The sequence below is a fragment of the Erinaceus europaeus genome, chromosome 1 (genome assembly GCF_950295315.1).
Source record: "Erinaceus europaeus chromosome 1, mEriEur2.1, whole genome shotgun sequence".
In the NCBI taxonomy this organism is placed as follows: Eukaryota; Metazoa; Chordata; class Mammalia; order Eulipotyphla; family Erinaceidae; genus Erinaceus; species Erinaceus europaeus.
The window spans coordinates 172,712,577-172,740,231 of record NC_080162.1 but is presented as its reverse complement, the minus strand read 5'-3'; the positions used below and the strand labels follow the sequence as shown (position 1 = coordinate 172,740,231).

At 37.6% G+C, this 27,655-nt stretch overlaps 2 protein-coding genes across 4 annotated transcripts; both read right to left on the bottom strand.

Moving 5' to 3' along the window:
- Nucleotides 1-453: 453 nt before the first annotated feature.
- SLC10A5 (solute carrier family 10 member 5) lies at nucleotides 454-2,839 on the bottom strand. Its single transcript, XM_007520164.3, has one exon. The coding sequence runs from the start codon at nucleotides 2,203-2,205 to the stop codon at nucleotides 889-891; it is 1,317 nt and encodes a 438-aa protein (XP_007520226.2). The 5' UTR covers nucleotides 2,206-2,839; the 3' UTR covers nucleotides 454-888.
- A 4,494-nt stretch (nucleotides 2,840-7,333) lies between these two features.
- On the bottom strand, nucleotides 7,334-26,070 carry ZFAND1 (zinc finger AN1-type containing 1). 3 transcript variants are annotated; one of them, XM_007520141.3, is made up of 8 exons: nucleotides 25,947-26,067; nucleotides 21,677-21,719; nucleotides 20,454-20,493; nucleotides 16,875-17,002; nucleotides 16,701-16,792; nucleotides 15,326-15,447; nucleotides 9,087-9,242; nucleotides 7,334-8,991 (listed from the first exon to the last, which is right to left on the bottom strand). In XM_007520141.3, exons 1-8 carry the CDS (start codon nucleotides 25,999-26,001, stop codon nucleotides 8,821-8,823), a joined length of 807 nt encoding a protein of 268 aa, XP_007520203.1. In that variant the 5' UTR covers nucleotides 26,002-26,067; the 3' UTR covers nucleotides 7,334-8,820. The 3 variants fall into 3 exon arrangements, with proteins under 3 accessions (XP_007520203.1, XP_060055520.1, XP_060055524.1); XM_060199537.1 differs by lacking the exon at nucleotides 25,947-26,067 and adding an exon at nucleotides 21,822-21,991; XM_060199541.1 differs by having other exon boundaries at nucleotides 8,769-8,991; nucleotides 9,077-9,242; nucleotides 25,947-26,070.
- Between the last annotated feature and the right edge of the window lie 1,585 nt (nucleotides 26,071-27,655).

The following is a 27,655-nucleotide window of genomic DNA, read 5'->3' as shown; positions in this document are numbered from 1 at the left end:
TGCAAGTTGATCGCACCACCTGCTGAGCCACCTTCCTGACCTCAGAAACATGCTTATTAAGGGTTGAAAATGAACATAAGTGGGACTGGGGAGACAGCATAATGGCTCCAGATTCAGTTCCCAGCACCACCATAAGCCAGAGCTGAGCAATGCTCAGGTTAAAAAAAAGAAGAAGAAAAGAAAAAGAAAAGAGAGAGAGAAGGAGAACTGACCTACTTCTCTACTTCTGGATTTCTTTCCCAACTAAGCATAGCTGTGTAAAGTAGTTGATAGGAAGCCAACTAAGTAGAATGGCTTGTGTAATATGAGTATTTTCATACTTGTCCAATTTAGATAAATCTCATTACGTAAAAATCTTAAGTTTTCCACAATTCAGCACCTACTCATGTAACATGGTTTCACTCTATTTATGAAGAAAAATATCAGCTGATATTGAACAAAATTATACATATATCTGGTATCTTTATACTTTGTTTCAAAGTTTTCAAGAATTTAACCATAATGTTAAGTGAAACTTACATAGTCTTACTCTGCATGAATATTTACTAAAGACCTATCATAGATGTCCTTTCTGTAATTACTTGGAATCTATCATATTCACTATGAGTAATAAATTTTCTTTTATTACTGTTTCCCTTTTACATAATGAACTAGCATATTCAAATCCAACTCTACAAAACACTTCATAATCAATACAGTTGACAAGTATTTTCCTTTCTTTGAACAATCAGTTGTATAATTGTTGGATAATTTGTACACATAAATATATTAACTGTTTCCCAATGTCATTTTCAATAAAACCATAAGGATTGCACATAAGCATTATCTTACATATTATCTGATCTCTCACAATACCTCACCCAGAGTAGAAAAATAGGTAATGCTTTATTAGACTAGGGCTAATTTTTTTCTTTTATCTTCTGTAACAAGGACATATTTTTTCCTAGCCTTATAGATCAGGAAGATCAGTAACATTTCACATCCCGAACACATGGCCACTATAAATGGACCAACAGAAGCTAATTCAGCCTTGGACTGTGAAAAAGAGAGTTGAATAATAGCCAGGGCTAAGAAACTATTCAGCATCCCACTTTCAATAGCAACTGTTTTACAAATAGGGAAAGGCAGCATAGAAATTTTAGCAAAAGAATACCCCCAAAACAAACCCAACATAGGAATTAAGACACCCAATAAAAATACCTCTAGATTAACTGTTTTTAAGAACATTAACCCCATTCTGAAAGTTAAATAAATCCCTACAGACATTAAAATAAAACTCAGGGGTCTGATTATCCCCTCCAGAAGGTTTGCTTTTTCAGGTAGTCTTTGCTTGATAACTATTCCAACTGATATAGGTATCAGTATAAAAAGGAGTGTTGACATAATTTTATAAACAGGAATATGAAATGTACTTGATAACCCCAACAGCCTACTATATATGTAAGAATTGGTAGGCATCATTATGAGGGCCCACAATGTTGATGTGCAAGTCATCAAAATGGCCAACGTGACATCTCCTTCTAGAAGTAGAGCAAAGAGATAACCTCCACCCCCTCCTGGACATGTGCAGGTCATTACAAATCCAAAAGCTTGTGCCTCTGGCAACGCCAAAATCTGAGTCAAAAGAAATCCACAAAATGGCATAAGAAAAAACTGTGTAACTACTCCAAGAAATACTGGCAAGGGCCTCTTCCAGACTGTATGAAACACCTGCAGTTCAATCTTGCAGCCAAATGCACACTTATTTAACAGTATCATTGGCAGAATAAGCATTAGAATATACCTATCAGTCTGCATAGATGCTGGAAAATGACTTTCTCGTCTCTGTTTTAGCACTTTGACTTTGATATTCTTTATTTCTTCAATGAGTTTTACTTGCCTACCTTCTGAATCCCATAGCTGAATGGTCAGATTTGTCTCTCCTTCTTCATCTGTCACCACATTTATGATAAAGTTTGTATCATCCAAAAAGGTCTTGGTCACATTTACCACTTGCAATACTTTAGGATCTTCTAATTGCACAGAAAGGTAGCTGGAGCTTGGTTGTCTGTCTTTGTAACTTGACCTTATGATGATGGTTTCTTCACTCTTTGTGAAAAATAGTATTTTATTATTTTCTATATTCAGAAAACTAAGAAATGATTTCTGTGCTTCTCCCAAAGTCACAAATGGCAAAAGCACAACAATAAAAAGTGCTCTCACCATCCTGAAAGTTTAAATAACCCATAAAAGCAAGACCATTTAAAAAAAATAGATCACTCTTTAAACAGGAGTTCCAGTGACAGTCTGTTCTTGTTAGCAGTTGCTGTGCGAGCTCAAAGTCCAGTAGGAGGGATTATTATACTTTTGAAACACAAAGCTATCAAGTGAGTGACACAACCTGTTTAACCTGTAGTTATGAACATGTGAAAGCCATAACATTTAAAAGGTTTTATTCATCACAGAAGAAACTGAATTTTTTTTTCTAGCTACCTCATTTCTGCTAATGGAAAAAGTTTCCTATTGATTGGAATTAAAAACCATAGTGCTACCATTTATGAATTCATGTCTCTGCTAAGGAAAATCTCTACCAAAGCAATCAGGATTCCAAGATCTAAAATAGATACTGTCGAGGCTGACAGGTTAGTGCAACTATTTTATTCATTCAAGTGAAAAAACTCAGATATTTATTTAATATGTCTGCTGGAGAACTGAATTAGTAATTGAGAGTACCACAGTAACCAAAACAGATGTGGCCACTGCCTTTCAAGAACTTGTAGGCAATCACTTATCATTACTTAAAAACCTGTAGATCATAAACTGGCCTTGAAACATCCTTAAAATTCACGGGGCCAGGAAGTGGCACACCTGGTTAAGCACACGCACAAGGACCCAAGTTAAAGCCCCTGGCCCCCACCTGCAGAGGAAAAGTTTAATGAGTGGTGACTTAGTTGCAGATCTCTCTCCCTCCCTCCCTCTCTCTCTTTCCCTCCCTCCCTCCCTCCCCCCCCTCTACTCTCAATTTCTGTTTCTATCCAGTAGTAAATTAATAAATTCTAAAAAATACATTATTAAAATTCTAATAGTTCTCCTAGTTTTCTAAAGACTGGCTATCCTTTATATATCAACCAAAGAAGTTTTTAGTGCCCTTAAGGAGAAAAAAAAAAAACTTTCTAGATGGCTACCAGATCGTTTGGGGACCTACGGAAAACACGTAGCTGGAATCATGGCCAAATATACATGCAGCTTGGTTAAGGGGTTGCTCTTGCTGACCAATTGACTCCGACACAGTGGAACAGAGGAAATCTACTGGCACAAACTTTCATCTCTCATTCTTTAATGACATGAGTCTCTGTGCACAGACGGGGGCAAGGTCATTCAGAAAACCAAACTCAGGTTCATGTTTGTTTCTTGGCTGCGACATCAGTCTTTTTGAACTCTAGACTTCAGATTTTCCCAAAGAAAATGACCATTTAAACCTGCATACAAACTGTCTAGAAAGAAGCCCACAGGTCTAGTAGTCTGTACATACAATCATTTCTGCAGGTTCTTTATGTAATCATGATCTTATATTCTTCGTGTAATTATTATACATGTGTCAAATGAAAGCCACAGTTTGTATCCAGTATTTTAGATTATAAAAATATTTGCTTCTCATTACTGGACAATTTTACAAGATGTTTTAAATGAGTTTATTTAGGGTAACCTTTCAAATGTAAAAAGCTCCACCTGTATTTCACAAACTGTATTTTCATGTACCACATTAAAAAAAATAGTAAGATAGAGGCACAGAACTTTGGTGGTGGGTATGGCGTAGAAATATTGCCCTGTAATCTTATGATCTTGTAAACTATTACTAAATTACCAATAAAAATATTTTCAAAAAACAAGATACATTGTACAAATACTGAAAAGAAAAAAAAGAATTAATGTTTCTGTGATCTCTCCACAAAATGCCAAGAGAACATTCCTACTTTAAAGTGACACAAATAGAGTTGGAGACCCTATTCATTAGTGGATATATGTCTTGGCATGCACATGGCCTGTGTTTGAACCCAGGCATAGGGAAACGCTACAGAATTTAAGGAAGCTCTAGTGTCGATCCTGCTGTGACTCCATGTTTCTCTGAATCAAAAAGTGGCCCAAATGGTAAAATTGTGCATGCACTAGACCTGTTCTTCAATAAATAAATAAATGATAGGCATGGATAAAATAAAAGCAAAAACCTACTTTTCTTTTTTTCCCCCTCCAGGGTTATTGTTGGAGCTCAGTGACTGCACTACAAATCCACCACTCCTGGCAGCCTCTTATTTTCCCCACATTTAGATAGGACAGAGAGATATGAGAGTGGAGGAGTGACAGCGAGAGGAAGAGAGACACTTACAAACCTGCTACACTACTTGCGAAGTGTCCCTCAGCAGGTGGAGGGTAGGGGACTCGAACTTGTGCCTTTGGCAACGTGTGTGCACAACCAACTAAGCTACTTTCATAGTTATATGACCAAATATTTTTGTCAAAATGTTTGTGCCTAGGTCAAAGAAAAGTATTTTTTTTCTACCTCTGATCCTTTCTGAAACGTTTTCTCTTGTTCATGTTCTACAGCCTTATCTGAAAACTGGAAAATAAAACCTGACAAATCTGATGAACATGTACTTACAGGTGGTTTGCATTTGAGTAATATTGGAAAAAAAATTTTCCACCAGTGGGGCCTCTACTTATAATTCTAGCAGTATACATGTAGAGTGAAGTAAGGACAGTCAAATCTCAAGATTTCATTATGTATACTTAGCTGAAAGTCCTAAAAGAAGGTCTGAAAAAGTTCTTGATTTTAACCTGAAAATACACAAGCTAGAAAAACGTTATTGCTATGAAGAGACCATTCATTTTGGAAGCCTCCTATTTCTAGTCTGAGAATGGTGGTATACTTGTTTCTTCTGTATTAACTTACTCCACCTGCACTGGATCAGACTTGAGTGACTACCAGCTGCCTATTGACAGAAGTCTTTTCCTTAGGCTGCTTTGTCTCTTTTTTGTCTAATTACTGGTAACACCAGTTCTTCATCCTTCCCCTCATAATCACTGCCTGACCTAACTTTCTTTTTCTCAATTCACATAGGTTTCTCTCTCTCCCTTTCTAGTATATGCAGCTTTAATTCTATTCAATAAGCACCTGCTATGCGCAATTATAACATGCTCAGAACTAGTTTGTATTAAAATGTTCTGGTATCTGAGAATGTATTTAAGGATTACTTCTACTTCTAATCTTACAGTTTCTGATAAAAGAGCTAGTAGAATATATCTACGCTGCATCTGCTACGTTTAACCATATCAATGCAACCAGTACCACCTTGACATGTTTGACTTCGGACTGTGTCCAGAGATGCCCGGTGTGGAATGTCAACTCTTCAGTCCTGGTATGCCAGTGAGACATTTCCTAGCTCATAAGATTCCTCAATTCCCTATTGGGTGGTGCATTTCCTAACAAAGCCGCTGAAACTAAGTATAGACAAGAACCCATGAGACAGAACACATGTGCACATGTATCCATAAGTTAAGGGAAAATAAATACCTTAATGTAAAAGTGTACGATAGTTTGCAGTGACTCAGTAAGTACAGAAAGTAGAAAGACCGAGGGGAAAAAAAAAAAAGGCATCGTAAAGTACTTCATCAAATAGTTTCTTTTTAGACCTAGATACCCTCCTCACCTACTTTCTATTTCACTTCCCTCAATCACTCCAAGGCTAAATTTGTCAGACAAGGTAAGGACTATCAAAGCTGGGTAAGGGGAAGAGACAGGCATACTTTAATGATGAGTCTTTTGGCCACTACCAGGCCACCCCATTATCCAGAGCTCTAGTCAGGGAATCTTGGGATTCCCACATAGACATGCTGGGTCTAGACCTCTAACAGATCCCTCTTTCCACTGTCACTGGTTACCTCCGTCAGGAACAACATAATGGACCCTCTTGTGGGCCTCTCCAGGGTCTAACCCTCAATGTGAGTCAACATTGGTAGGGACTTCCCCATTCTTCAAAGGGAGTTTTGGTTAACATACTCTGCCACTCAAGGAAGATGGGTCCTGAAATTAGTGCAACCTGGAATGTTGCTAGCCATGGCCACAGAATGCAAGCTCAAACCTACAGGGATGCAGAGGTTATACAGGCTTCTGCAATGAATATGGGCCCCAGATCAAATCGATGGGGTTTGCAGTTAACAATATTTATATACTTTTCCCATATTTGGGAGCTACTCTCTTGCCTGATACAGCTTTCTAGTCCTATTCCCAACTCTGACACCATCTCCATAAACAATACCTTTAGCCCATCTGCATGTTAGCTGTCAAGCTCAGGTAAAATTTGGTAAAATCATCGGCCCCTTAGAATATACTTAAAATAGACCTACTAGCATTTTCCAAAATGAAGACCCCAAATCTCATCTGCTATAGTTTTACCATTAGATTCCTGATTATTAAACAATTGGTTCTGCTTTATATCTTAATGCTTTTTTTAGCCACAAGTTGCAGATGCTACCATAGCGCCAACCTGACTTCACTACACAGATGACCTCACCAATGTGGCCTGGAACCCTACCTCTCCAGAGCCCTGCCCCACTAGGGAAAGATACAAACAGGCAGAGAGTATGGAATGACCTGCAAAGGCCCATGTCCAGCAAAGCAACAATTATAGAAGACAGACCTTACACCTTCTGCACCCCATAATGATCCTGGGTCCATGTCCCCAGAGACATAAAGAACAGTAAACTTTCCAATGGAGGGTATAGGATACAAAACTCTGGTGGTGGGAATTGTGTGGGACTGTACCCCTCTTATACTACAGTCTTAAATCAATAAAAATAATTTTTTAAAAAGGGACACAACTACATGAATTGTCTGTCTACTCATTTGGCACTAGCCACACTGATTTATATCATAATTATAAATATGTATACATTTATTTATTCTATCATGGCAATGAGGATCAAGTCCTTAAGTTTAGTAGGTTCTTGAATAACTAAGTTAGTGCGTACGTAAGGAGTTACTAAGTCAGAAGTTATCTCTACTCATTGTCCAAAAATATATGAAGAATTAGAGGTGAAAATTGAATTTACTCCTTCAATTAAACCTGAAGACATATACTTCATCATGGCAAACCAGAGTCAAACATTTTCTATTCCTTCTATCTAGCAGTATTTTGTTGAATACAGATACATGGTCATAAGTATTAATTTTAGTGTGTTGACAAAATGAAGTTACTTTTGGCATGTATTTTCTTTGTATATAGACATAGTTCTGCATATGGGCTTCCCTATTTTTCTTCTCATTTTAATGCATTTACACAATTTTTAAAAAGTCAAATCACACTGGAAAAACATGTTTATTAGAGCTATGCCCCAAATCAATTAGGTGACACCAAGAAATCTATTTCCTCTTCCTAGTTCTCATTCTCTTCACCAGAAACCTAGAAGAGTGAATGAGGTAGTTTCCAAGTTTATGATTCATGTATACATATCAATTATATATGCAGATGTAGACAGTAAGGATGAGAAGCAGAGGCTCGGGTCCAAGGTCACGGGAATAGGAAGACTCAAGTGGGGAGGTTGTCCACATTTCATTGTGGCTCATCTGAGAGTTAGACAAGGTAGATGATGATGACTACTCTTAAATCATTCTTATTACTTACCACTTACTACCCTGCTTCACCCACACTCTGATGGCAGGAGGCAGGCACAGTAAATTATGACCCCATGATGCCAGATTGGGCCATGTAACTTGAAGGAAAAGAGACTGATGTGTCTTCGAAAAGTTACCTCTTTATGTTCAGAAAAATAAGAGATGAAAGACAACTATGGGATGGTTTCACTCATGTGGCACTAAACTAAAATATATGAATTTGCAAAAAGGAAGGAAGGAGGTAGAGAATGAGGGAGAGAAGGAAGGAAGGGAGGGAGGGAGGGAGGGAGGGAGGGAGGAAGGAAGGAAGAAAGAAAGAGAGAAAGAAAGAGAGCAGGGGTACATAGCATAACAGTTATGTAAAGAGACTCTCATGACCGAGGCTATAGTCCCAGGTTCAATCCCCTGCACCACCATAAGCCAGAGCTGAGTAGTGTTCTGGTCAAACAAGCAAAAAAAAAAAATTAATAAACAAAAATAGAGAGAGAGAAAGAAAGAGAAAAGAAAAAAAAAAACTTTCTAAGACTTTGTGAGAACTATAATGGCTATCAGGTATCTCTTGGGGGTGGGAGGGTGAGGACACAGAACTTTGGTGGTGGGTGAGGTGTGGAACTATACCCTATAATCTTACAATCTTCTAACCCATTATTAATCATAAAGAAAACTAAAAAGTGACATCTTCCTTCCTCTATTGTGAAAAGACTATGCTTTCTTGACCTACCCCTTCCTGTGGCACTCCCTGAGTCACACCTTCGGCTTGAAGGTCCTGAAGTGAAGATGACATGTAGCAGTCAGTCATCAACTGACATTAACCACGTATAAAATGTACTCTTATGGTTACTTTTATCTCCTATGTGGCATCTAGAGAACTAAAATACACAAATTTGCAAAAGAGAGATAGAAAGAAAGTGAGAAAGGCAAAAACCCACAAATCAGATAAAAGCAAATCAAATGCAACAGGTTGATAACAATTGAGCATCATTTCATAGTTAAGATTTAAAATGTATAACTCATTAAATTTAACAGAAAACTGATGACATAAATATGACGAAATGGTAATTTAGAGGTAATTTAATTATATATAGACTTATGTGTAATAAAAGAAGGTAACAACATAAAATTTTCCTTGTCATGTCTAGGTTGAATTCTTGAATTTAATCTTTAATCCTTGATTATTCCAAGTAAGAATCAACATTTTTTAAAAACTGCTCCTCATCATTAAGATATTCCAAGATAATATTTCCACCATTATATAAAGGACAATCTCCTTTAGCAACCCAGGTTTCCAAAGTGTGTTCCAATGGTAAGATCTCTCCTGAGCTAATATGACACAATCTTAATTTCTGTAAAAGAAAAATAAATCATGATGCAGTAAACAAATAGCTTGCAATATATTATACTAAAAGTGTTCAAGAACAATTATCATACCATTTATTACCTTAGCTGTTGATTTGTTATTGTCATTTTTAAGGTTGGCTAAGGAAGCAGCGAAGTCTATAACCTTTCCAATGCTCCACTGGTGGCTAAAGAACATCGGTTTGCTCTTCTCTTTACTCCCTTTAGGTAAGAAAACCTGAAAGTAAATTCTCTCTGTCTGTAAAAATAAAAAGTTTTAATATGGTTATATAAATAAAATAGCCATCTATTCTTGTCTGACAATATCTTCTCCTCTCTTTGCCAGGTCAGAGAAATATTACCCTCTCATGATTTCCATTTCTAGCGGGAATAGTGTTATAGTACCCAGGTACTCATTTAAGCACATGACCATAGGACTTAATCACCCAGGTGATTGATGCAAAGACAAGCATGGGAACCAGATTAGGCCAATCAAGTTCTTCTTCTGTAAATTTATATTCAAAAGCTGTGAAAAGGAGGGCACTTTGCTTTTTCAAAAAATACTTATTAAGACTTGTTGAAATAAACCTGAAGTTGTCTGATCTACATGTTTCGTGGTCATTACTAAACCAATGTGGGAAAAAGTTGCCGTAAAGAGAAATCAAAGAGACAGGCTGTTTCAATGGTATTTGAGCTCTGGAATTCATTTATCCCTTAAGAGTAAATCATTCTCCAGTATAAGAGGGAAAACTTATTTTGATTTAAATAGTTGGTAAAGTTTCTTTTACTTGGAACTTCCATGTACAACATTTCTTATCATGTGGAAGACCTTACTACATACTTACAGACAGTAAGGCATTTGTGAATATTGAAACAAGAAAACCCCAAAAACTTTATCAATAAAAAGAAGATTCAAAGATAATACTATTTTTAAAATATACATATTTATATTGCATTTAATTGCTAAATTAACAAATGTAGGGAAAAAATGGAGATGTTAGGTCTCTGATTCCTAAAAATAATTTTAAAAGTAACTGAATTGAAAAAAATGGGAGGGGCAGGCAGTGGCACACCTGGTTAAGTGGCACACATTACAGTGGATAAGGCCCCAGGTTCAAGTCCCTGATCCCCACCTGCAGGGGAAAAGCTTCATGAGTGGTGAAGCAGGTCTACAGGTGTCTCTCTGTCTCCTTCCCTCTATCTTCCCCTCCCCTCTCAATATCGCTATGTTTCTATCCAAAAAAAAAAAAAAGCTGGGTTTGAACCCCTGGCTCCCCACCTGCAGAGAGGGGTCACTTCACAAGTGGTGAAGCAGGTCTGAAGGTGTCTATCTTTCTCTCCACCTTCTTCTCTTCCCTTTTTCTTCCCTTCCTCTCTCAATTTCCCTGTCCTATTCTATTAAAAAAAAAAAAAAAAGGAGAAAATGGCTGCCAGGAGCGGTGGATTCATAGTGCAGGCACTGAGACCTAATAATAATCCTGGAAGAAAAAAAAAAAAAAAAGATCAATTATCATTACAATAAAAAATGTGGTAGACTAGGAACATCTCCAGTTGTAGGGGAAGTTTCATAATTATTTTAAGAAATGACATATTTTCTAGTGCCCTCTCAGTACTAGGAATTTCAATTTGTTGAAACCAGTGAACTCTGATATTACAGTAACAAATATTAAAAGGGAAAAAAAAACAAGATAACATCAGAAATTCAAACTTTGATCTAACTCTATAACCTAGTATTTCCTACTCCAAAAAACAAAACAGCAATAGTATAAATGTAAAATGAGAACATTAAAAAGATAACTTTACCAAAGCGGGGGTGGGGGAACGACTAGTATGTCTGAGGATCAAGTATCAGTCAGAAATGCATGCTGAGCTAAAAGCGTTTAGGGTTCCAAGAGGAAAGGGTAATCCTAAATTCAGCTTGGAGGTTAATGGGAAATAACACTGCATGGAGATGAACCTGGACTGGGCTCACTGCTTCGAAACAGACCTTATTATGGAACTTGTATGTCAAAAAAGAAGGCTTAGGAAGTTATTACTGAATGTTAGCTTTGGCTATTGCTTATCCAAATTGACACTTAGGGAGACAGGAAAGCACAGATAGGAGTTCTTGACAGCAAGGCCAATGTTTTCCAGCTTAGTAAATAGTTCTATAATAGTCTGAAACTCCCTGTAGAAGAGAAGCACAAACTGCCAATTTAAAATTCAAGTTTGAGAGTGTGGGCAGATAGCATAATGGTTGTGTACAGAGACTCCTGTGCCTGAGGCCCCAGAAGTCCCAGGTTCAAACCCCACCCTACACCACCATAAGCCAGAGCTGGGCAGTGCTCTGCTTTAAGGGGGGGGGGGGAGATTAAACACAACTAGTTAAGCACACACACTTTACAGTGTGCAAGGATCCAGGATCAAGCCCTTGGTCCCCACCTGCAGGGGAAAGCTTTATGAGTGGTGAAGTAGGGCTGCAGGTATCTCTCTGTCTCTTTCCCTCTCTATTTCCCCCCTTCTCAATTTCTTTCTGTCTCTACCCAATAATGAATAAATAAAAATAAGAGAAAAGAATTAAAAGAATAAAAAAATAAATAAAATTAGAATCTGAGTCAGAGGTGACATGGGTGGGGAGAGGATGTAAAATGTCTCCCTAGACGTGAACTAGAAAAGTGAAAGACATCTGAAATGAACTTCATACTCAAACACATATGTAGTATTTAGAAACTGAAATTACAAAACAACTCAAAGGTTAATTTGTTATAGCCAGATGAAAATAGCCTAACTTGAGAAGGATATTTAAAAAGTTGCTCAAGGCACACTGGGAAAAGGCTCAAAGATAAGTGCAGACTTGAAGAGCTTGTGACCCCAGCTTCTACTGGGCCTCACATATGCCACAGTGGGGTCTTACGCATGCATTGTGCCCGGTTTCTCTCTTTCTCCTCTTATTAAACAAATCTTTATAAATAAATAAATAAACTATTTGGGATGTACAAAGAAGCTATTAAGGAATAAAGTCCATAAAAAGGAACAAGAAGGGAGTTGGTCTGTAGTACAGCGGGCTAAGCGCAGGTGGCGCAAAGCACAAAGACCGGCATAAGGATCCCGGTTCGAACCCCGGCTCTCCACCTGCAGGGGAGTCGCTTCACAGGCGGTGAAGCAGGTCTGCAGGTGTCTGTCTTTCTCTCCTCCTCTCTGTCTTCCCCTCCCTCTCTCCATTTCTCTCTGTCCTATCCAACAACAACAACAACAATAATAACTACAACAATAAAACAACAAGGGCAACAAAAGGGAAAAAATAAATAAAATAAATATAAAAAAAAGGAACAAGAAGTTATAAAACCTAAAGGGGTATATATGAACAAGAAAAGATATGAAGATTCAGTTAGAAATATACAGTTTTGAAAATGTGAAATTTGGGGGTGTTGCACCTGGTTGAGCACACATGTTACAGTGTGCAAGCATCTGGGTTCGAGCCCCCAGCCCCCACCCGCAGGGGGAAAGCTTCATAAGTGGTGAAGCAGGGCTGCAGGTATCTCTCTGTTTCTCCCTATCACTCCCTTCCCTCTCAATTTCTGGCTGTCTCTATCCAAATAAATAAATAAAAGATAATTTTAAAAATTTAAAAATGTGAAATGGGAAGTTGAAGATGCTACTATGATTCCATCCTGACTTTCCTGGGCAGATGACCTCACCAGTGTGTCCCAAAATCTCACTTTTCCAGAGCCCTACCCCACTAGGGAAAGGTAGAAACAGGCTAGGGGTATGGATTGATTTGCCAACGTCCATGCCTAGTGGAGAAGCAATTATAGCAGCCATAACTCTCAACTTCTGCACCCCAAAAAGAATTTAGGTCCATACTCCCAGAAGGATAAAGAATAAGGAAGTTTCCAATGGAGGGGATGGGACATGGATCTCTGGTGGTGGGAACTGTATGGGATTATACCCCTATTACCATACAATCTTATAAATCATTATTAAATCACTAGTAAAAATTAAAAATACATATGAAATAGGAAACTAAAACAGGATGAAATTTTCAACCTTTAACAAGAAGGCTCAGTTGATTAAAAGACAGATTTAAGAAGATCATCTAGCACGTAGTACAAATAAACACAAAACAAGAAATCTTAAACCGTATAAATAATAAGTTAAATTCTTATCTACAAGAGTTTCAGAAGAAATGAAATGGCAAAGCAGCGGTATTAAGAGTGAAAATGACTATGATTTTTCAAAAGTGAAGAAATAACTAAAAAATGCACCTAAAGGGCCAATTGGGTAGTTAAGAAAAACTTTATATAGAAATACTGTACTAAAATTAGAAAATGCCATAAGACAGAATTTTAAGAGGCTTTTTGGTAACATTAATAAGCAGCAATAATAAGGCTGACAGCAAATGTTTCACTACAACAGGTCAAAGAGGCCAACAGATAGTATATTAAAAGTACTGAGAGACTAATAGATAATCTAGCTCAGTGGAGGAAAAAAAATCTACAACCTTTATCAATTAAAAAATAAGACTTCGAAAAAGAAAATGTTACAGATAATCATAAAAGATTGCAATCAATGGATTTGAAACCAGAAGAATAAAAGGAAATAGAAAATTTAAACAGCGACAAGGCAGTGGCACACCAGGTATATAGCACACACTACAATAGGTAAGTAAGCACCTGAGTTCAAGCCCCCAGCCTCCACCAGCAGGGGGCAGGCTTCACAAGCAGTGCTGTGAGTGTTCTCTCGCTCTCTCTTCCTCTCTGCATCTTTCCTCTCAATTTTTCTGTCTCTATCAAACTAATAAGCATTAAAAAAAAAGGAAGAAAATTGAATCAATACAACAAAAATGACAGAAAAAAAGAAGTAATAAAAAGACAACAGTGATAAACCAAAAACACAAGATGGAAAAAAAATATATGTTCAAATGATCAGTGATCATGATAATATATAGCTGTAAGCAACTCACCTATAAAAGTTATGATCAAATAGGATTTAATAGGGAAAGTCCAGCTATATGCTATTTACAACAGACACCCTAAAACAAAACAGTACAGAACAGTTGAATACAAAGAGATGGAAAAGGACATAAAAATTTAATTCATTTTTATTTATTTAATAATTTATTAAATAATTTACTTAATTCAATAAAAGGGGTTAGTAAAATAATATTGTCATAATCCAAAGCAAATTTAAGGGAAAAATAATAAGGACATAGTGATGAAGACACTCCACATGCCAATCTGAGCAAAATCATTGGAATTTTAAGAAAATGACAAAACCAACACTGCACTGAGCAATTTTAATACCATCTATCTCAGAAACTGCAAGATCAAGCAGACCAAACATTCAGATGCACATACACAGACACACGTGTGCAGAGAAAATCCATGTACTAAGACATGACAAATAGCAAATAGAAGCAAAATGACAGAAATTTTGAAAAAGTAATGAAAGAAAGAAAAATACCAGGAAACTTATTTACAGGAGATATGAATGCACAGCAAACCTATAAACTATAGGAAATCTTATTGATTCAATTGCAGGATACAAGGACAACATAGAATAATGTCATAGCTCATTAAGAAAAACAGACACAGGAAGAGAAAAATAGAGTGATACAATCCAATGTTGGTGAACCAAAGCCAACTTAAAATAGACTGTTGTAGATATTATAGGTTAGACACAATACCACAAAACAAAATATAGCACAAAGACAAATAGGAATCATATACACAGCTGGCAAAATCATTATAGACAGCCATGCACATAAAGTAACAAAATGAACAAACAGGAAAAGAGTTAATAAGAATATAAAACAACTTTAAAACAAAAACCAGAATGGCTATAAGCAAATCACATTTATCAATAATCACCCTAAATGTTAATGGCTTAAATTACAAGTCAAGAGATTCAGAGTGACTGAACAGGTTAAAAAACAAGAGCCATCTCTTCTGTCTCCAGGAAATACATCTAAAAGAAAAATACAGACAGCTCCAGGTGACAGGCTGGAACAAGGCATTCCACGCCAATAATGCAAACAAAAGGGCAGACATAGCTATTCTAATATCAAAATGAATGAATTACTGTGTCAGTATGAACAAAAACTCAAAATATGATGCCAAGTGAAAAATATAATAAGCTGAAGGCTACATATAGTTCACTAGTATTTTTATAAAGTGAAAAATTTGCAAGCTTATATAGTATGTTCACAAACATATGCCTAGTAATTATTAGGAATGATAAGCTATAGGTCTAGGTCAGTTGTTTCTTTGTGAGGAGAGTAAAAAAGAAGGGGAGGGGGCAGGGGAGGAGGAGATTAAATTATATTTGGAATCTTTTTGTTTTATAAAATCTTTTAAGACCAACCTGTGGCAATGATTTATCTCCATCTGCATGCATCTTTAATTTCATCAATGCAACTTTTGTAGCTGTTTCACTGTTTTTTGCACCTTTCCGTCGTTTGTTTGTTGTCTCTACTGATTTGGAATCTAAGAAAATAAGTATAAGAATATAAGCACATACAGACATTTATATTGCATTTTATAGTTTCATTATTTATGGTTTTGCAATGTACACTATAAGGGTGTGTGTGTGTGTGTGTGTGTGTGTGTGTGTGTGTGTGTGTGTGTGTGTATGCTGTGTGTAATTTATTTTATAGCTGTCATTGCATGGATCTGAACAATTGACATATCAAATAAGTCACTACTGTGCTTCTTTCCAATGTAAGTATATATAATCTCAAGCAATCACTAACACTTGTACAGAGAACTATTGTAAGACTTGGTGATAGAATATTTTTAATAAAAGTACTATCCTTTATGAAATGAAAATTTAGTTCAACTACAATGTTGGCATAAAGACTGATCTAAGAGGGGGGTCGGGTGGTAGTGCAGCGAGTTAAGCACACATGGTGCGAAGTGCAAGGATCCCGGTTCCAGCCCCCGGCTCCCCACCTACAGGGGATTCACTTCATGGATGGTGAAGCAGGTCTGCAGGTGTCTATGTTTCTCTCCTCTCTGTCTTCCCCTCCTCTCTCCATCCTATCCAATAACAATGACATCAATGACAACAACAATAGTAATAACCACAACAAGGGCAACAAAAGAAAAAAAAGAAAAAAGGCCTCCAGGAGCAGTGGACTCATGGTGCAGGTACGAAGCCTCAGCAATAACCCTGGAGGAAAAAAAAGACTGATCTAAGACAGATATATTTTCTGGCACCTCAAAACAGTAGTAGCATTCATAGAACAAATAAGTAGGCTTAAATTTTAGTATGCAGAGAATGGAAATCACTGTATCAATTATTCCTAAATCATGATGGCTATCCAGATGATTCAAGTGGCTCTACAAAGGGAACATTTGATAGGACACTTCTATAAAACTTCCAATTTTCAGGAGCCGGGCGGCAGGTAGCACAGTGGGTTAAGTGCATGTGGCACAAAGTGCAAGGACTGGTGTAAGGATCCTGGTTCAGGCCCTCCAGACTCCCAGCAAGGGAGTCACTTCACAAGTGGTGAAGCAGGTCTGCAGGTGTCAAAAAAAAACAAAAAAAAACTTTGTTTTCAATGGTCAAGTAAGCATGTGAGTAACACTGTAACAGACTACTATCAAAATCAATGACAAATTATAGCCACTGGGACCACTTTGATGTTTTCATTAATTGACAGAAGAAGCAGGAGCTCTAGAATCAAAAGGATATAAAGTAATATGGAAATAATGGAACAAACTTTCTGGATACTTACCAATGATTTCTTTAACAAGTTTCTGAGTGGCAGCCATACGAGGTTTTGGGGTCTCCAATTTTTCACATTCATGGTCTGACTGATGACGGTGCCTGCGAAAAACAGAAGAATGATATCAGTTCATACATTTATATCTAACGGAAATAAATAATCTGAACAGCTCTAAGTGATCACCTCAGGCAAAAATTCTTCTCACAATAAGGACATATAACTGGCACAAGCTCTTTTTCAGAACAGTGTTTGAATGAGCATGGGTAAGATGTAGGTTTATCTGATGTCAGCCTCTCATTTACCACAGTCACCTGGAAATGTAAAAAGAAGTAACATTATATTTCACATTTTTTTAAAAGTCAAGAAGTCTGTTTCAGAAGATAAGAATTTTTGCTTAAGCAAAAATAACATACATTTTCATAGAACTGTCACAGTAACATAATTTTCACAGAACAGATTATAAGAAATACTTGCATGAGAAACAATTATTGTGCTAAATACATGTTCATAATTTTCTGATTGTGATGTATTTATTCTGTAAGTTTAAATGACTACTAACAGGAGCTGGGAGATAGTCACCTAGTACAGCATACGCACTTCCTTATATGTAAGGAAATGATTTCAAGCTCCGGCCACCCACATGGGAACACCATGTAATGACGAAGCTTTATGGACAATGGAGTAGTGTTGTGGTATCTCTTCTGTCTCTGTTTCTTTTCTTTTTTAAAAAAAAGTCATTTATTTTCCCTTTTGTTGCCCTTGTTGTCCTATCTCTGTTTCTTACTCTCTATCCAGAAAAAGGAAAAAAAAAAAAAAAAAAAAAGATTACAGAATTGTGCAGGGACAAAGCCCTGATGTCAAAAAAAAAAAAAAAAAAAGAAAAAGAATGAAACACTATTCAGCTATTCTTTATAATTTTAGTCTTTTACTTTGTGACAGCTCTATGTAAAGATGCCCACAGAATACACTCAATCACTCAATTCTCAAATAGCAAGTTACAACTACATTCTACACAGACTTTAGAGAACTAAACATATGTGAACCATACCTTAATACTTTCTATACATGACAGAGTTTGGGAGACAGTTTTCACCATTTTTTCCAGCTTTATATCTTACTGCCTTTCAGCCACCAAATTGCAGATGCTACATTGAGTCCCTGGGCAGACGACCTCAGCAATGTGTCTAAGAACCTCTCCTCATCTCATTTCTCAGAGCCCTACCCCACTAGGGAAAGAGAGGAACAGGCTGAGGTACGGATAGATCTGCCAGTATCCATGTCCAGCAGAGAAGCAGTTAAGGAAGCCAGCCACCTTTTGTCCATAAAGAATTTTGGCCTATAACCCCTGAGGGGGAGGAACTAGAGGGAGATCAGAGGGCTCTAACTCCAACTCCATCAGGACCAGAGAGAGAAGAGTAAAAAAAGAAAGTATATTCAGAAATAGCAATAGGTGTAGGTGTGATTTAGAAAGGAAGAGATGGCAAGAACATAGAAAAAAAAAATGTCCAAATATATATAAATATAGCTATAAATAGATAGTTATAGAAGTAATAATAGTCAACCCATATCTGTGACCTTGGGAGAACTACTTCAGTTTCCAAGGGAGAGAATGGGGACACAAAAATCAGGTGGTGGGAATGGTACGGAATTATACCCCTGTTATCTCATAATTCTGTAAATCGATATTAAATCACTAATAAAATTTCTATCAGAAAAGACAATTTTCACAATGACATATTTTTTTTCTCTTTTTAAAAAATGAATTTTTATATAGGTGAGAGAATGAGAACTAGAGCATTGCTCTGACACATGGGACTCCAGTGCCACTGAGTCAGTCACTAAGCATCCTCCTAGGTCACTGACAGACTATTTTCTATACTGTATTTACTAGTGTATCATGACAGATAATTCATTAAGGAAGATAAGATTTTAAAAATCTATACCAATCATACTATTTTGAGTACGAAGTAGCTAGGTTTCCAGAAGTGAATGAATTTAGGAAAATTGTTAGAAATCTACAACCAAATGGCATTCCTCTGTATAAATGATAATTATAACTTGTTGAAATTAATTTTCCAACTTTCTTCTTATCTAAAGTAAATTATTTTTATTTCATGATTTCATTAATTAGATTTCACTGAAAGTCATCCTATGAACATTAATAGAAACCAAATGATATCATAAAAAGAAGGCATAGGGACTCCCGCCGGTAGCGCAGCAGATTAAGCGCACGAAGCGCAAGGAGTGGCCTTAAGGATCCCATTGGAGCCACTGGCTCCCCACCCGCAGGGAGTCGCTTCACAGGCAATGAAGCAGGTCTGTAGGTGTCTTTCTCTCCCCCTCTCTATTTTCTCTTCTCTCCATTTCTCTCTGCTCTAACAATGACGACATCAACAATAACAACAACAACTACAATAACAATTAAAAAAAAAAAAAAACAGGGAGTCGGGCAGTAGCGCAACGGGCTAAGTGCAAGCGCAAGGATCGGCAGAAGAATCCCGGTTCAAGCCCCTGACTCCCCACCTGCAGGGGAGTCGCTTCACAGGTGGTGAAGCAGGTCTGCAGGTGTCTATCTTTCTCTCCTCCTCTCTGTCTTCCCTTCCTCTCTCCATGTTTCTCTGTCCTACCCAACAACGACTACAACAATAAAACAAAAGGGAATAAATAAATAGAAAAGGGCAACAAAAGGGAAATAAATAAAATAAATTAAAAAATGATAAAGGATTTATAAGCCATATAAGAAATGTTGATGCATCTACAATATCTCTAAAAGAGCATTTCCTTCCAAACTTACTAACACCAATGTTAACCTTTTATTTTCCTCAAATAAGTCACCTAAACTTTGAAGGGACAAATTCTGACTACGGCTCATTTACTCTTAATTACCTATTACTTAGAGAGCAGATATCAAAATCCTTAGTAAAGGGTTTGGTAAATGGCAGTTAGCAGTAAATATCAATTATGAGGCAAATGCTTCAGTCCAAATGGAGTTAATTCCATTTAACTTCTTTACTCTCTCTGATTCTCTGATTCAAAAAATATAGACCAACTTATGTGATCCCAAGTTTGAGAAAAACTATAATAGGCACAATGTTCTAGACTTTCTCTATTCTTCCTCATGGAACTGAATTGTCCTCAAAGAGAAGGTCTAATTTGATCCAGCAGTGATATGAATGAATTTGCCTAATTGTAGATCTACTTTTACAGATTAATTGGTCCTAGGGTAAGTTTCACTACTCAATTTACCTTTTACTAGTAACAACAAATAAAAATTTTACTTCTATGAACCATTTATAGCCTCACAATCTCTCAATATGGTTAGAATTCAGGTGGGGATTTTCTTGGATTAAAGGTTTTTTGTTTGTTTGCTTTGCTTTTCTGGTAATCTAAGGTTAACTGAGTCAGAACAATTATTATCACAGAATTCTAATTCTATGCACCTGTGAGAATGAGTGTAAAAGTGAAGGGAAACTGGAAGGAGCCTATGAGGACATAAATTATATTGTTTATTTATAAATATGGAATCTAAAGTTATAAGTGGGCTATACAAAGAGAGCTGAAATATTATGATACAGAGGAAAATTTATAAACTCCAAGTAGATTAATTTTTCCTTTATACAAACTGAGAAAAAAAGATACAAAGAGCTTCTTCACATAACCAGTTTAGTTTGTAGTATGTTGATTTGTTTCAAGTTGAATCAAACTCTGAATGAAAATATGTAAATACAAGTGTTTTATTAAATAAGAAAATTATTAATTTACCTCAGGGCAGTTATGTGAATCCCTGCTTCTGTGTTCAAGGCTTAAAAAAGAGAAAAAAAAATATTATTTAAGTACAATGAAACAATGATCTTTAAAATAACTGCAGTAATTTGAGATATTATTATGGTTAGTATCCTTAAGATTAGCTATAATTACACTACAGTAAAAAACTCCATAGAATTTTGTAGAAATGCCAGATAAATTTAAAATTGAGCATTTCAGTCTCTAAAGTTTTAAAACACAGTATCTCAAAAGTGAGTATAAAGAATTCATCACTCTATATTTTCTTAAGATATGTGAAATATAATCACTCACTTCTTTTTTTTTTTCCTAAAATACTATCAGCAATAAAATATCAAGCTAGTGTTCTGCTTTTGAATGGTTAAAATGTGTTGTTTTTTTTAATTCTATGAAGTCTTTATTATCATCTTTAACAGTTTTTTCCCCCTCAGTGCTTTATTTAATGAAATAAATACATGAAAATTTAATTATAAAGAAAATACATTTTCCAAAACTCTGGGTTAGTTGGTTCTCAAGTTGTACTTTGTATGCGATACATATGCAAAGAACATGTGACAGCTAATTTAAGCAATGTGTATGCATTGGCCTTTTTTCCCCCACTTCATTAACTAAAATGAAGAGTAGTAATCCTGACTTGATTTGGGGATCGGCAAAATCATTGGATACTGTGTTGGCAGAGAGAGGGAGTGAAAGAGCCCACAGCACTAAAGCTTCCTTCAGCGTGATTGGGGTCTGGCTTGAACCTGGGTCACACAAATGACTACGCAGTGAGCGATTTCAGCAGCTCTCTAAGTGAACTTCCTCCCTCCCCCAAGAGGACTGTTCTTCTCTGGCTAATGGTGGTGTGGGGGTCTGAACCTGGGACCTTGCAGCCTCGGTCATAAAAGTCTTTTTTGTATAACCATTATCCTATATCCCCAATCCACCATAGGTGAATTTTTAAAAACACATTCTTTATAGTGGATATTCTTCACTGTGATTAAAAGAACAAATGGAGCTTTTTAAATATCTCCCATTTCTAGGCCAGAGCTGCACACAACTAATCAAGGCTAATATCTGCCTGGATTTATTACTATTTTTTTTTTTTACCAAATATCAGCAATTAATGCTTTTTGTCAACTATTTTAAAACATTCTATTCTGAAGTATACCTCCTATTACAAAATTACTGAAATCACTTCCAAATCCTACATAAAAACTTACCAAAATATTCCCGAACAACCATCACATATAAATGGAAGAAAATCTACAATTGAGGAAAAGTGATATATGGTCTGGTCAGTATTTGATTTTGATTTAGTTTTCTTAGCAAAAAGAACCTTAAAGTACTGAACTACTGGGGAATTACCTTTTTGGACCATCACAATTGGTGGCTAGAGGCTAGGTGGTAGTGTACCAAACCCTGGTTCCAACGTGTGTGTGTGTGTGTATGTGTGTGTGTGTGTGTGTGTTCATAAGCAGTAAAGCCATGCTGCAGGTATCTCCTTCCCCCTTAACTTCTCTCTTTTTAAAACATATAAATACATAACATATGTGGATAGATAGATAGATAGATAGATATGTAGATAGATAGAGAATAATGGATGCATTGAGCCTCAGTGATAACCCTGGTGGCAAATAAAAGTGGAAAAAAAGGGGGAGTCGGGTGGTAGCACAGTGGGCTAAGTGCAGGGGTGCAAAGTGCAAGGACCAGCATAAGGATCCCGGTTAGAGCCCCGGCTCCCCACCTGCAGGGGAGTCGCTTCACAAGCGGTGAAGCAGGTCTGTGGGTGTCTATCTTTCCCTCCCTCTGTTTTCCCCTCCTCTCTCCATTTTTCTCTGTCCTATCCAGCAACGATGACATCAATAACAACAACAATAATAATTACAACAACAATAAAAACAAGGGTAACAAAAAGGAAATAAATATTTTTTAAAAAGTGGGTAAACAAAAAATAAAATCATTACAAGATCAATCAAGTACTTTGAAAGGAAACCGAGCTGGGATGGGGGCAAGGGAGGAATAACTAGATCTATTAAATGTTTACGATGATTACATACTATAAAATTTTTGCATTTGAAAGGAATTTGTATTTCAGTAATTATACACCTGCTAGCTAAAACAGCAATACAAGGCAAGTCATTTAACAGGGCATTACAAATTGTGTTTGAGTGTGCATACATAGACACACATATAGGTTCGATACATTACAGTGAGTATGCGTATGCACATGTATATAAAAAATATACATGCAAAACTAAAAAAATGTATTATTAGATACTAGAGACCCAAATAGGCATAAGCATACTAGCTGTGTATAAGTGAGTTTATGTGGTGTATACATCTATGCCAATGCTGTATGCTAAACTTCACAGGGAGATTAGAGAAACCAGATGATATATATGTAAAATATAAAAGAGAATAAAACAATAAATATAATTAATAAGAATTATTACAGCAGTTAACTTGTTTTTAATACATCCAAGTCAACAAAACTTCTGTGATGACTGAGCAGAAATGTTGGCAAGGAAATTCCACAAATGCAGGGTGGAAGGTAGATAGCATAATGGTTATGTAAACAGACTCTCATGCCTGAGGCTTCAAAGTCCCAGGTTCAATCTCCAGCACCACCATAGGCCAGAGCTGAACAGTGCTCTGGTAAAAAAAAAGAAAAAAAAGAAAAAGAAATTCCACAAAGGCAATAATTTCATTGATCCATTCTGTGAAACCTAGTCTTTGTTTCTTTGTTGTAGATGAACAGCTAAATCAGAACTAAATCTGAATCTGAATTTTTGAAGAGCAAACGAATGCATCCATCCTGGGATGTAGCAACTAGTCATCAATCACAAAATATAATCAATAAATGGTTTTCAATGTGCCTCATCTTAAATTGCAACATACAGTCAAATGAGGTTGGTTATATCTACTTTATACCCAATTCTACAATGTATGCAAAGTGAAACCAGGGTTCAGTAGACTGCACATATTACCAGAGTGAAACCAAAGTTACTACACTTCAGAGAAAGCTACAAACCCCCACCCACTCCTCAAAATCTCATCTTCCAGGAGTACCTTAACCTAAATGAGAAAGAATAGGTGTTATTAAACCAAAGGGAACCCTGGAAAATACTGCTTATTGGATAAGAGAGATTGAAATATGATATATATATATACTCTTTATTTTTGTCTCCAGGGTTATCACTGGGGCTTGGTGCTGGCACTATGAATCCCCATCACCCGGCGGCCATTTTTTCCTTTTTTTTCTATTTTATATGACAGGACAGAGAAAAACTTGAGAGCAGAAGGGGAGACAGAGAGGGAGAAACAAAGATAAAAATCTGCAGACCTGCTTTACCACTTGTGAAGTGTCCCTGCTGTGGGGGGTTGGGGGGGTTGGAACCCTGGTCATTGCATGGGTCCTTACATGGTACTATGTGAGCTTAACCAACCCTGTGCACCGCCAGGAGGCCCCGAAATACAGTTCTTTATTCATTAGAGAAGTGGGCTTAAAGGACTGTCAATGCTGAAAGCATAATATTGTGAACATCTGTTTCATACTGGAAAGCATGTATATATTTACCAACAAGAGGAGGAAACTGAAGTATGTATTTTGAACAAAACTTTTACGCCTCTTTCAAACTGAAAAAATTGTACATGTTTGCTATTTTTAGGCTTTGGATAACTAAACAAATACGACATGCCGAGATTAAAAGTTAGCTCACCGGGTAGGGTGTGTGCTTTGTCATATGTTCTACTCTCCACTTCTATTTTTAAATTTTTTTTATTATCTTTATTTATTGAATAGAGACAGGCGGAAATCGAGAGGGAAGGGGGTGATAGAGAGGGAGAGAGACAGAGAGACACCTGCAGCCCTGCTTTACCACTCACAAAGCTTTCTTCCTGCAGGTGGGAACTGGGGGCTCTCTGAACCATGTCCTAGAGCACTGTAACTTATGCACTCAACTAGGTGTGCTACCACCTGGCCCCTCTTTGCATCTGTTGGAATGAAAACATGAGCGTTAGTGATGTAATCACTCATGCACAAGGACCTAGTTGCACAAATAGATGTAAACCAGCAAAATCTGGGGGGGGGGGGAGCAGTTAGAACTAAGATCAGAATAATATTCCAACATCTCACACCATTTTTCTAACTATTCATAAGCAAAGTTAAATTTAACTTCTAAAACTGAATCCCACTTCATTAACTCAAAAGAGCTAACACCTGGTTTTATTTCAGAAAGTCACACTTTCAGAGATACTTTACATTAGAAATGAATTATGTCACAAACAGCAGATGTCATGGGGCAATCAGGTATAACAGATAGTAAGTACGTAACTTACACTTAAAACCCAACTGGTTTGGTTTCTTAATGACCCATCTGCAAGGAAACAGGCAGAATGGCTAGTGATTATAGCCAGTGGTGGAAGATACAGATACAGAGTACTATAAATAACAAGTCTATCAACTGTTCTGTACTCTTGCCAATCCCCACAGCAAGTATCACTAATCATTTGTTGCATTCCCACTAAATCTGATCCAAGCTTCTAAGTCTTTTATCAGCTGTGATTCAGGTCCCTATTACTACTGACTTCAGGTCAAATGTGGTCACTTTTTGATTTGGAGTGACAGCAGACACTGAGCATTCTGGAACTTCAGGAACTGGACCATTTCAGCAGTATGACATTCTCATAAAGCCTATGCCACACTTTGATTGGCTGTCAGAGTGGGTTATGTGTGCCACCAGATCCTTCAGTTCAGTGGAGTTCCAGAAAGCTGCAGCTTAATTGTGTTCTAAAACGCAGTTTATTAGTCTCAAAGTATGTCTAACGGGAAAAAAAATAACAAAACATGCTGTATACCCTTCGGTATAGTCTTTGTACCAAAACAGATGTTTGGTAAATGGTTTGCTGAGTCAAATAGAAGAATCAAACCGAGGAAATGACTAGAGTTGCGAGTGCAAGGGTTATTCATGGGACTAGTCTGAGAGAACCTCACTGAAAACCTTATGTAAAATCTAAGGGCCTTCTTACTAAAAATGCGTCTATTGACGAGTCCGCGAAAACCTGGATTAAAAAAAAAAAAAATCAGCTCTCCCAGTCCTTTTCATGTGACAGATTAACAAATTAAATAAATTTTAAAAAAGTTCGGGAGAAAGGGCTTGCCCAAGGTCGAAGTGGCAGGAACAGAGGGGAGCTGACCTCTCCACTCCAGACCTAAGCACCCTCCTTCCCCACGCTCAGTTACGCTTAGCCTCTTCTTAAATTTTCAGAAATTGCAAAGTTTGCTTTCGAACAGAACCGAGATCTCTTCCAAAGGTTTCAGGGCAACTAAAAGAACCAGAATTGCCCACGGCTGACTCAGAAGAGAGGCGCACGCCCAGTCTGCTCAGATTCCGTCCCGCCCCCACAGCCTCCCTCACGCGCCGCCACCATTCGTGGAGGCAGAGCAGGGTCCCTGTCTCCGGTGGCCGGAGCTGGCGACGCCTAGATCACCTTTCCGCCGGCAACGCTCCACCTGGCAGTGCTGCCCAATGTCCAACTCCGCCATCTCCCAGCGCCGCTTCGGACTGGCCAGAAGCGGGAGGGGCGGGGCCACGTCCAGCGCGCAGTGCCTGCTGGGAGTGTGGCTGATCAAGGGGCAGGCCTGCGAGTGGAGTGGGGCGCGGCCTGGATTGCAGTGGGTGGGGCCCGCGTGGAGGGCGGGGCCTGGATTAGAGTGGGTGGGACCTGGATGTGGGGCGGGGCGAGGCATTGACTGGAAATGAAGGAAGATTCTCCAAATCTCAGTTTTAAATAAATGCGATATCGGTACTAAGTGAGGAGGTCCAAAGAAAGGTGAGTAGGTCTGCGCTGCCTTTTCCCTGGAGAGAAATCCTTTAGCTCAGCCCTTAGAAAGTATTAGCATGATTTTCTGGGCTATGACTAGGATCTCTCAAAGTAGTATCCTGGATGGAGTTGGCTTCAGGAATTGGATAAATATATTCCAAGAGGCAAAGCACAAGCATTTGCAAGAATCAAATAAACGAGATGGACTGGCCATTTAATTTATTTATTCTACACCAGTGTTACTCGATTATATGTAAAATAAAAGCCCCTTCCAAGGGAATTATTAGTCTTCTTTTTTATTAAAGGTTTTTTTGTTGCGAGTCGGGCTGTAGCGCAGCGGGGTAAGCGCAGGTGGCGCAAAGCACAAGGACCGGCATAAGGATTCCGGTTCGAACCCGGCTCCCCACCTGCAGGGGAGTCGCTTCACAGGCGGTGAAGCAGGGCTGCAGGTGTCTGTCTTTCTCTCCCCCTCTCTGTCTTTCCCTCCTCTCTCCATTTCTCTCTGTCCTATCCAACAACAACAACAATAACAACAACAAGGGCAACAAAGGGAATAAATATTTTAAAAATTTTTAATAAAAAAAAGGTTTTTTGTTTTTTCGTATATTTTTATACAGAAAAGATCTCTATACCGGATTGCTTCATTCATATGTGGAATCTAGAGAACTGATACACATGAACTTGTGAAAAAATACAAAAGCAAACTATTTCTAAGACAGAACTATGGTGGTTATTATCTTTGAGAGGTCAGAGAGTGAGGACACAGAACTTTGGTAGTGGATGTGGTGTGGACTATACACTGTATCGTACAATTCTGTAATATTACAATCTTGTAACTCTCTACTAATCACAAATTAAAAATGAGGAATAAAAGAAAAAGTTTGGGCAGGCAGCGGTGCACCTGATTGAGTGTGTTATAATGGACAACCATCTGGATCCAAGCCCCCAGTCCCCATCTGCAGGGGAAAAGCTTCACCAATGGTGAAGCAGTCCTCCAAGTGTCTCTCTGTCTCACTCCCTACCTACTATTTCCCTCTGAATTTCTCTCTATATCTAATAAATAAATGACATTTTAAAAATAAATTTAAAAAGAAAGAAATTAATCTCTAGTTCTTTGATGTACTAGGGATGTACTGAACCACATAGGTCCCTCAGCTTAGAGATTCCCAGATTCATTTAACATAAGCAGCTAATGGAAACTCTTGGTAATTCCACCGGGTAGGGGAGCTTCATGTGCTTAATGAGCCACTTCAAAAACAGTGACAAAGGAGAAGCTCTTATAGGTGGGGCTCAGATGTATGCCATTCTTCTGTTATGATAGAAAACAGTACTCAGAGTGGATGAATGATAGCCAAAAACTACTCATGACAGGTACT